The 10,813-nt window shown below is 38.2% G+C and overlaps 1 protein-coding gene across 15 annotated transcripts in view; it reads left to right on the top strand.

Moving 5' to 3' along the window:
* The window catches only part of NCOA7 (nuclear receptor coactivator 7), a 203,078-nt gene extending 195,180 nt beyond the window's left edge, over positions 1 to 7,898 (top strand). For 7 of the 15 annotated variants that reach the window (XM_023737161.1, XM_023737158.1, XM_023737156.1 and 4 more), the window contains 4 exons: positions 1,225 to 1,377; positions 3,018 to 3,113; positions 3,550 to 3,623; positions 4,174 to 4,374. In XM_023737161.1, coding sequence (XP_023592929.1) covers positions 1,225 to 1,377; positions 3,018 to 3,113; positions 3,550 to 3,623; positions 4,174 to 4,309 — 459 coding nt within the window. In that variant the 3' untranslated portion in view covers positions 4,310 to 4,374. Of the gene's footprint in view, positions 1 to 1,224; positions 1,378 to 3,017; positions 3,114 to 3,549; positions 3,624 to 4,173 lie in introns of all 15 variants that reach the window. The other 8 variants (XM_023737167.1, XM_023737162.1, XM_023737165.1 and 5 more) reach the window with 5 other exon arrangements.
* The last annotated feature ends 2,915 nt before the right edge of the window (positions 7,899 to 10,813 follow it).

Raw genomic sequence — 10,813 nt, 5'->3', positions numbered from 1 at the left:
ATATATATATACATATATATATGTATATATATATATACATATATATATGTGTGTGTATATATATATATACATATATATATATATGTATGTATATATATATATATGAAGTTCAAGTCTATCCAGAGTCACCTCAGGAGAAAGGCCTGGTGATCTACTTCTTAAAAATCAGCCATTGGAAGCCCTATGGAGCATAGTTCTCCTCTGACACACATGGGGTCGCCGTGAGTCTGAATTGACTCTATAGTAACTGGTTAAAGGATCATCAAGTTCAACCGCCTCATTTTACAAACAAGCCTATGAAGGCCCAAGTAGGCCAAGAGACTTGACTAAGCAGTTACAGAGATGGGGTTAATGCTGATAACAGAACTGATTTTAAGCACTCTGAAGAATTCAGCTCTTTCTGACTTCCTTTGTTAATATTTTTGAAGAGATACACATATATTGATATTTGTGACAACCAAGCTTAAGGTAAATCTTAATGTAGATGAAAGATACAGCTGACAATGAGAACAGACTACACCTAACAATTGTTACAAGGTGCGGTCAAGTCGATTTTCGACTCATAGCCACCCCATGTGACAGAGTGGAACTGCCCCATAGGGTTTTCTAGGCTGTAATCTTTACAGGAGCAGATTGCCAGGTCTTTCTTCTGCAGAGCCGCTGGGTGGGTAATATAGCAAATATACTTGTATTTCGGTTAGCATCGGAGGGCCTAGCCATTGCACCACCAGGGCTCCTTACATCTGATTACTGGCATAAAAACACTCGTTGTTTTCTTGCTGTCACTTCTGTGGGAAGCTGCAGTTCTCATTAGCAGCTCTGAGCCTCTGAGGGTTTAGAAAGAACAGTTGGAGAAACATATGAACTGTTTGGTGAAAGTCCAGTTGAAGTGTGAAAGGAAGAGCATGTGTCTCGTTCATACCTGTTTGTGAAGCTAGGTACTGTGTGTTCAAATATATAGTAGCATAACACCCCACTGTCAGACCCCTGAGGGGGAAAGCATGCCCTGGGCAGCATCCCTGCCAAGGTAAACACTGCCAGAGCAATGATTTTCTCTTCCGTTTCGTGGTTTATAGTGGCAAATATTTGCCAGAGTAAAGGGGAACAACATGTAAGTAAGTGTATAATTCTGAGTTTGAGCCACAGGCAGTTGCTTTATGCTGCAAGTTCATGAGTGATTTGTGGGTGAAATGTATATTTACATCTCCATCTTTGGATCTGCAGCTAGCCCGACGCCTTCCAGCAAGGGTGCAGGGGTATCCGTGGAGACTTGCATATAGCACGTTAGAGCATGGCACCAGCTTGAAAACTCTATATCGGAAATGTGCATTGCTAGATAGTCCTGTTCTATTGGTCATCAAAGATATGGATAATCAGGTGAGGCCTATTCCTGTCAAAGAAAACCTTTTTTTAATTAAGATCTTCAGATTTACACACTAGTAGACAGATTAGTAAAATGAACCTGCACTGCCCATATTCCAGTTAGCAAGATTTTGCTACATTTGCCTCATCTGTCTTGCCTCTCTTTGCCTTCTGTTTTTTTCTTTGCTGAAGTATTGTAATAAATCCCAGTCATCATATCATTTCACCCCTACATACTTTAGAATGCATCTCTAAAAAGAAAATGGCCATTTTCTTAAATAATCACAATGCTATGGACCTAACAGTAATTCCTTGGTATAATCCAGTCCCCAGTTATTAAACAAAGTTCCCTGATTGCTAAGAAATTATTATTTAAGAAAGAATGTGATTATTTAGAATCAGCCATAGGATGAGAGCAAGGATTACTTTTCCTATTTATTGGTCATAAATGGGCCCGCTTTACTCCTCCGATGGCTATATGGCTTTGTCATATTTTAGCACCTGGTGTTTAAAGAAAGATGCCTGTCTCAGTTGTATTTTAGTTATTTTACTGAAAGATGACCAGAAGAAGGGAAAAAGATCTTTGATGTTTTTGTTTTTGTTTGTTCTTAGCAGCTCTGGGGAAAAGTTTGGTAGCAGGAAGTATTATGAACATTGGTTAGAAATTATACTTATACTTTGCCTGAGATTAGTATTTCAAGTAATTGGAAACTGAGTGTCATTGGTGAGAAAGAGAGCCCACAGTGATTATAATCCAATTATAACGATTTTGAAAAAGTCTAAGACTTTTCCAGTAACATCCATTTAAAGCATTATTTCTCATGTGGGGTTTGGAAGAGGGTACATCAGAATCACCTAAGGATGTTTTCAAAGTATATATTCTTACCCCCTCACACCCCCCACCCCACAAATATTGATCAGGATCTGAGCAGAAGGGTAGGAAGCTGAAGTAGTAGACATACATATTCTGAAAATGCTGCTTCTCAGGTAATTTAGCTATCCTCCCCACCTCCTAACAAGAAAAAAATAGAAAAATATTAATGTAAACACATGAATCCATTTTAAAGTTCATAATATTAAGGAATTTTTTTTTTCTTAAAGACCATTTCAAAGTAAAATATGTTGGATCAGTCATATTAAGGATAGAATTATTGACAAGCATAAGACTTTCATTTTTACAAAGCAAAATGGGGGAAAGTTTCTGCGGGGAAATGTCTGGCCCCAATCTTATAAAACATATAAGAGACGTGACTTTGTTCCCCCAAGCCCTCATTTCTGTGTTTGAGATACATTTTCTTGTTTAATGTTCCCAATACATTGCCTCTATTCACTAAAGGAAATTTGTCTCCATAGTGAATTTTGAAAGTCTTTTAAACTGGAATAAATCATTGACCTTTGACAAGCAAGTTCTCTAAGCTTCCTCTGATGGATTTTCCATGTACCAGGGAGCCTGGCTACTTGGATTCCAATTAGAGCTGGGGACATTTTGTTTACTCTGTTGGTGGTCTTTTTTACTAAAGAGCTCCAATTTAGCAATAATTCTTGTTGAAAGAGGTATAATGAGATCTCAGAACAGGATTGTGTCAGAAATATTTCAGAAAGCCTTTGGGAGATTTGGGTTTGAAAGTAGGTAACATTTCTGTTTCTTTTGACAGATTTTTGGAGCATATGCAACTCATCCTTTCAAGTTCAGTGACCACTACTATGGCACAGGCGAAACTTTTCTCTACACTTTTAGCCCCAATTTCAAGGTAACTAGATGTGGAGAAATATCCGACCTCCCGATGTCACCATGTCGGGAGTGGTGGGGGCTCAGGGTGGGCACTGGACCAGCAGCTGTCATACAACCTCATCTTGGAATATGTAGTCAGAAACCACACTCTAATCTGGGTCAGCACTTCCTGACGGTAGCACACGTACCGCTTAGAGTCCCCAGGCCTTGGGAACTCCACTTCTGCATAGTCTGAGACCCAGGGAGGGGGCAGGTGTGGAGCCTGAGTGCCTGAAAGGTCTTTCTTCATAATCCCTTCAGAGATCTGGTCCTGCTGTGGCACAGGTCAAGCAGTCAGGAGCCTCCTCAGCCAATGGAGTGATTCCCTTCCACACGAAGATACTATTCTAGTATTCCTTCTTTGCTAATTCTCCAGATTAAAATGGCTGTTCTCTGTTTTGTGTTTCCTCCTCAAGGTCTTTAAGTGGAGTGGAGAAAACTCATACTTTATCAATGGAGACATAAGTTCTTTAGAGCTTGGTGGTGGAGGGTAAGGTTTTATTGTTGTTGTAATTTACCACCTGACCTGAGTAGATCTGTTTTGACACAGGTAACTAAACCTAGGTATCAAGTGATTTTAACTAGTCCGGGTATTTAGATTAATTAGGACAGTGGCCTAACACATGGCACTAAGAGTCAAAGATAAAATTACTTATTTATAAGTTGAAATGAGGGACTACTACGATTTGTCTTTTAGGAAAGATGGGTCATCTAAAGGGAATATATCCTTTGTTTTGGAGCCCTGGTAGCACAGTGGTTAAGAGCGCAGTTGCTACACAAAACGTTGGCAGTTCGAATCATCCAGCTGTTCCTCGGAAACCCTATGGAACAGTTCTACTCTGTCCTTTAGGGTCACTGTGAGTTGAAATCGACTCAACGGCAACAGCTTTGGTGTTTTTTTTTTTTTAAATCCTTTGTTTTACAAACAGTTTAGAGTTTTGTCTGTTTATAGAATAAAGGAAAGAAGGGGCAAGGGAGGATGGAAAGTGTGCCACATAAGATTCAGATGTTTTCACCTTTTTTTTTTTTAACCTTTCCAGGGGAAGATTTGGTTTATGGCTAGATGCTGATTTATACCATGGACGAAGCAACTCCTGCAGCACTTTCAATAATGATATTCTTTCTAAAAAGGAAGATTTCATAGTTCAGGACCTAGAGGTATGGACATTTGAGTGAGATTGAGAATGCCTTAAGATATAACATGAAAAAGACTGAGTTCGGTCAGCCTCACTAATGCTGGCTGGAAGATGAAGTTCTGGCCCAGGCTGCCTCATCCTATCATAACGCTTTCTTTCTGCCGTCATCTCAGAGAACGATCACATTGCAGAAAGATTCAGAAAGGTACATGTGGAGGGCAGACACTGAAGAAAGAAATTTGAAGTTCAGATTATACCCCCACTTGCTTCACATCCATCCCGTGAGGAATCAGAGTGTTTATAAAATGTATGAGTTGAATGCAATTTTTATTTTTGGTAACTGTCGTGGGGGCGGGCAGAGGAAGGGAAGAGACTGTGGAAATATATACATGCCTTGGATATTTATCAGCGTAATTTTCATTACCAAAATGTATAGCATACTATTGTTTGCCCTGGAGGATGTCTTATTTAGAAAAATGAAAGTGCACAGCACTTAAAGGGAATGTATGATTTTTTTGAAACTGTTTTATTTATTATTTTTAATACATTGTCGGAAATGTGTTGGCAGTTGTTTTTTCTTTTATTGTGTCAAATCTTAAAATATATGTATAGATTTTGTACTGTGTTTTGGCAACAAATCCATTTGATTTCTATAATTTTATATTGAATTTTTTTTTTTTTTTGCCCTGATTGTTCAGGGTGATATGTCTTAAACAGCATATGTATATTGAGTGCATAATTCTGAATTTTTTGAAACTCATCGTCAGTGTTCATTGATTTGACTAGTGTAGGCTGTTAAAAAGGTACTTTTTAGTTACTTACCATGAACATATTTATATGCATGTGTAAAGAAGAAAGAGCCATTTTTCACAGCCATAAGTTGATGTTTATAAAAATGGATACCTTTGTGAACTTAGACTCTGCTTCTGAGAAGAAAGTGTTTTGCTTCTTCTAAAATCATGCGTCTTAAACAAAAACTTTATGTCCATGGTTGTTTTGCATAATTTTCCCCAAGTTTTCACATTAGCAAGCAGGCCTTCATTCAAAAAGAATCGAATGTTTTAATTTCTACAGTTTTTAAATCAAATGAAAAATTTTAAATGAGCCCAATAGTCTTCATTTCTAGACTCTTTTATATGAGTGAAAGCAATGCAAAGAAATGCATTCATACAAAAATTGGAATAAAAAGGGAAACCTTTTTTTAATTAACTCATTTTCACATCACTAAACAACTCCTTTATTAAAAATAATAACAATAATAGTAATAAAACCTTGTCAAAAACTTAACCAATATTATTGATTGCCAGAATTTGATGAAAGCCAAAGACTGCTAATGGAAAAAAATTTCAAATAATAGCCAAAGCTGAGAAGTGGTCTGTCCTAAATTGTATCCCTAATGATCTTTGAGGGGAAAAATTAATAAGTAGTATTTACACACCTGTGAGTGTTAAGTTCTTAGAATATTAGACTTAAGCCGGCAGAATATTTCTTTTAGGTTATTCTCTCATTTTAGACTGTTCATAAAAGGGAACAAACAAATTACCAGGTAGTCTCCTGTCAGATCAGCAAGTACTGGACTCTGTTCACAGTCCATGTGATTTTAAGTGAATGCTATAAAATTTCAAATCTGTATGTAGCCTGGGTGTGCTTTTCACCCATGATCTCCTATTGAGAACTCTCAATTAGCAAGATACTGGCAGTTTAACCTTAATCTGCTTCTTAAGTAATGTTTTAGTGTGAGATACCAGGAATGTCTCATAATGATTACGGTTACCATTTATGCCATTTGCAGCCATGTGCTATTAGCAAACAAAATGATCATTTTGCATATAGTTCACTCTTATCTAGTTTAGTCCATGATACTATACTTGTGAGAGCATATCCAGATGCTGTGTTCTCTATTATAAACAGTATTGTTCAATCAGAAATGCGTGATCCTTCATTTATGGATATTGAATATATGTAATGCAGTGCTATCCCAGTATTTTCAATAAAGGAATTTATGCATTCAGTGTGATTTTCTTTCTTGAGGATTAATTCAGCAGGTATTTGTTAGGTGAAAGGATGATGAAATATCCAACGATAAGCAAAGTGCAATGCTTATGTTTTCATTGCTGCCTTGGAACTCCCACTTCATTCCCTGTAGCCAGCCTCTTATTCTTTTACCAGTTCATAGAAACTATACCTATTACAGTTACTAGAGACCACTCTTGGCTCTGTCTACCACCCTCTTCTCTATTCTTAATCCTTCTAGCCTTTCTGTGAATAGTGACTTCCTCCTTTTACCATCTCTCTTGACCCACTTTCTGATTTTCACAAGGGGATCTCACCTGCTGATAAAGTTTCTTTATCATCTTGTTGGTTACACTACAACTCCACTACCAGCCTGCCACCAAGCTCCTAAAGATGAAGATCCCCAAACAGTCATTATTGTTTCTCAATTCCTCACGTCATAAGTTCATATCAAAGAATTGGGGTGGGAGGAGTTAACCAAATGTTTCATCAGCCTCTGTTGAAAATTATTTAGACACGTCTTTATGCTCCAAGCCACCAGGGACACCCTAAACTAGTGTGAGAAGTATGATTGCCTTTCATTTGTTTTCCCTTTCCTTGATTCATCCAGCTCTAAAGGCACATGCAGCAAGACTAATAATGAACTACTTTCCTTTTGAGGAAGGCATTGAGACTCTCTTAAACCAGAAAGGAAAGCTGAGACTCATAGACCTTCTTAAGATGCCTAACCCATTTTGACCAATATAATCAGATGAAGCAAGATAAGGAGGTCAAAAGCCAAGGGAAGTTCCAGAAAGTTTAAGATAGGGCAGCCACACTCAATTATTGTGCAAATATAAAAAAATGGCTTTAACCACTTCCTTCTGCCCTACTGGGTCACGTATCTTTTCTCACTCAGGGAAAGCCCTAACCTCAAGAGACCACATCCTCTGTTCCTACCTCCTTGCCTATAACCATTATCCATAGTGATTCCTAAAAGTAGGTGAGTTTTCCTGGGAAAATCAACCTTCTCAATGCACACCAAAATTTAAGGTCCTACTCCTTCCCTTTCTATTTCAAATCTCTAATGGTTCAAAACAAAAACTAGACAGGGCCTCCCTAGTATGGTCGACAAAGTTATCGAAATGGTGTTTCTTTAGGGACCTATTGTTTATCTTCCAGATCCAATAGAACTTTCAGCAATGATAGAAATGTTCCATGAATCTGCACTGTCCAGTACAGTAGCTACTATTCACATGTGTCTGTTGAGCACTTGAAATGTGACTTGGGTGACTGAGGAACTGAAGTTTTAATTTTATTGAATTTTAATTCAATTTAAATGGCCACAGGTGGACAGTGACTACCATATTGAACAGAGCAGCTCTCGATTAAGATGTTAGTGCCAAGTCGTATTTTCATTAGCAATTAACTCAGGCTGTTACTCCCACACCAGAAGAGAACCTTTGCTTCCAGACACTTTGTCTCTGGCATTATGGATCTTCACACAGCTTGGCAGCCCCTAACATGTCTCTATGTAGGTAACAAAAAAAACAGAAAAACTCACGGCAACCCCATGTCTTTCGGAGTAGAACTGTTGCTCCATAGGGTTATAAATGGCTAAAATCTTACAGAAGTAAATTGCCAGATCATTCTTCCACAGTGCCACTGACTGGATTCAAACCACCAACCTTTCAGTTAGAGCACTCTTGAGCCACCCAGGTAATACAGGGGCTTGAGAGCCGAGTTCTCCCAGTCTTTCCATACTAAAAATGTGGATCTCTATAGAATTACTTATTTCCATCTCTAACCAAATACATCTTCTAACCAAAGGTAATGTAAGCCTCTCTCAGTGCCTAGGCTTTGTCACATGAAGCTTTACTGGCTTGACCATTAACACAGATTTTCTTTCTACACCAAACATTCCACTGCTCATAGCAGCCCTATAGAATACCATATCCCTCACCAGGCACCCATCTACAACTCATGATAGACAATGGGAAAGAAAAAAAAAATGTCTCCTTCCTTCTACAGAATTACGCATATTCAGAACACTCAGGAATAATGGAACCACCAAGAATGCCTTAGACAGTGCTATTCAATAACCAATCTTCCTTACCAAGTTTGCCAGTTGGGATGCCCACCCAGAGAATCTGACTACACATGGTGAAAGTTTTCAGTATCAACCGTTGGAGTGAAAGGTCGTCAATGGCCATCAGACAGAGACCATTAAATAGCCTTACAGTCCCATTAGCCATCAGCAAGGGCCCTATCATTTGATCAACCCCTCTACTTCTAGGGTTACTTTTGGTAATCCTGATCTAGTTTGACATAATCCTTAAGGGAAATGCTAAACAAAAAACACCCATTCTTGTTCATGTTCAACAAGCTTTGATGGCAAGGTGTGTTTTCTCACGCCTCTTCAGCTAAAAAAATTCTGCTTGATAGCATCTTGAAAACATTGAAATTCAGCCAGTGTCAGCCTTCAGTTCCCATAGCAGTCCTTGGCTTAACTTCACTGGCTAATAGACCAGCCACATTTTACCTAAAAACTGACTGGGATCAGCACTTCAAAGACTCCAATTAACAATAAGCATATGCCTGCAAAGATGTGCTGTGCTGAGATACTGACATTGAGCTTGAGAGCTATTAAACACCCCGTTGTTACTCCATATCCAAAAAGGTCCAGTATTGTTCTTTTGCAGCAGCCTTGTTTCCCTATTAGATCCTCCAAAGAGACACAAAAGTGGATAGGTTTGGCATGGGAGGTCCCAGGGAGAATTGGCATAGATCCCTATCAGTGTGTTATATGATCGGATCACCCAGTTACATCATTAGGTGATTCCTCCATTAGAAGTTGTTATTTTATTTATTTAACAAATATTAAATGTAGTGCTTACAGGAGCCCCAGTGGTGCAGTGGTTAAGAGCTGTAGCTGCTAACCAAATGATTGGCAGTTCAAATCCACCAGCTGCTCCTTGGAAACCCTCTGGGACAGTTCTGCTCTGCCCAATAGGGTTGTTATGGGTTTGGAATCAACTCAATGGCAACGGGTTTGGTTTTTGGTTTACTTTATGCCAGATACTGTTATAAATGCCTTAATCATCATATCAATCATAGAGTGGTTATTATCATTATCCCCACATTACAGATAAGAAAACTGAGGCACATAGAGGTTAAATAATTCACCCAAGTTCACATAGCTAGTAAGCTCCAGAGCTGACAGTCAAACCCCAGGAGTTGCTCCACAGTCTGTGTGTTTAACCACTATGCTTTGCTGCCTCTCAGTCTTTAGAAGTTTTGAGCTCTACCTGGGTGATATGTAAGCTTATTTATATCTTTTTTTATGTAAAAAGAAGCATCCTATGTATCTATACCATTTTCAATTTTCCCTTTTAATTTACATCAATCAACAAACAACATTTTATATCAATATATGTGGACTTACTTCATTCATGGGTCTATCATTTAACCACTTTTTCATAATGAACTTTTTTTTTGGAGGGGGGTGATTACAAACAATTCTTAACCTACTGTATAGAACTTTGTGCATTTATGAATTGCATATTTTTTGGATAATATTTAGGATCAAATCAAAGAGTGAATGCATTTCTAATTTTAAAGATACTATCAGTTATTCTTCCACAAAGGTTAAGGTTATACTAGTTTACAGCAACTGTGTATGATCATGCCAGTTAGCAGTTACCTCACACTCTCACCAATACTGTTTATTGGTTATTATGAATCTTTTTGTTTTTATTTTGTTTTAATTTTCATTCTTTAATAGTGAATGAGCTTGAACATTTTCCCACATGTATTGGCTGTTTGTATGTCTTTTTCTCTGAATAGTCTGTTCACGTCCATTGTACATTTTTCTACAGAGTTATTCATCTTTTTCTTGTTGATTTGTAAGTGTTACTTTTGTGTAGTCCCAAAATTATCCCTTTTCATATGTTGTTGATGTTAGGTGCCATCAAGCCAGTTCCGACTCATAGCAACCCTATGTACAACAGAACAAAACACTGCCCGGTCCTGCATCATCCTCACAATCTTTGCTGTTTGAGCCCATTGTTGCAGCCACCGTGTCAATCCATGTCATTGAGGGTCTTCCACTTTTTCATTGACCCTCTACCTTACCAAGCATGATGTCCTTTTACAGGGATTTGTCCCTTCTGGTAACATGTCCAAAGTACATGAGATGAAGTTTCACCATTCTTGCTTCCAAGAAGCATTCCGGCTGTTCTTCCAAGACAGACTTGTTTGTTCTTCTGGCAGTCCATAGTATATTCAATATTCTTCACCAATACCATAATTCAAAGGCATCAGTTCTTCAGTCTTCTTTATTCACTGTCCAGCCTTCTCATGCATGTGTGGTGATTGAAAATATTAAGGCTTGGATCAGGCATACCTTAGTCCTCAAAGTGACATATTTGCTTTTTAACACTTTAAAAAGTTCTTTAGCAGCAGATTTGCCCAATGCAAGACGTCATTTGATTTCTTGACTGCTGCTTCCGTGACCGTTGATTGTGGATCCAAGTAAAATAAAATTCCTGAC

The sequence above is a fragment of the Trichechus manatus genome, unplaced genomic scaffold, assembly GCF_000243295.1.
Source record: "Trichechus manatus latirostris isolate Lorelei unplaced genomic scaffold, TriManLat1.0 scaffold00098, whole genome shotgun sequence".
Classification (NCBI taxonomy): domain Eukaryota; kingdom Metazoa; phylum Chordata; class Mammalia; order Sirenia; family Trichechidae; genus Trichechus; species Trichechus manatus.
This window is presented reverse-complemented; position numbering and strand designations above follow the sequence as displayed.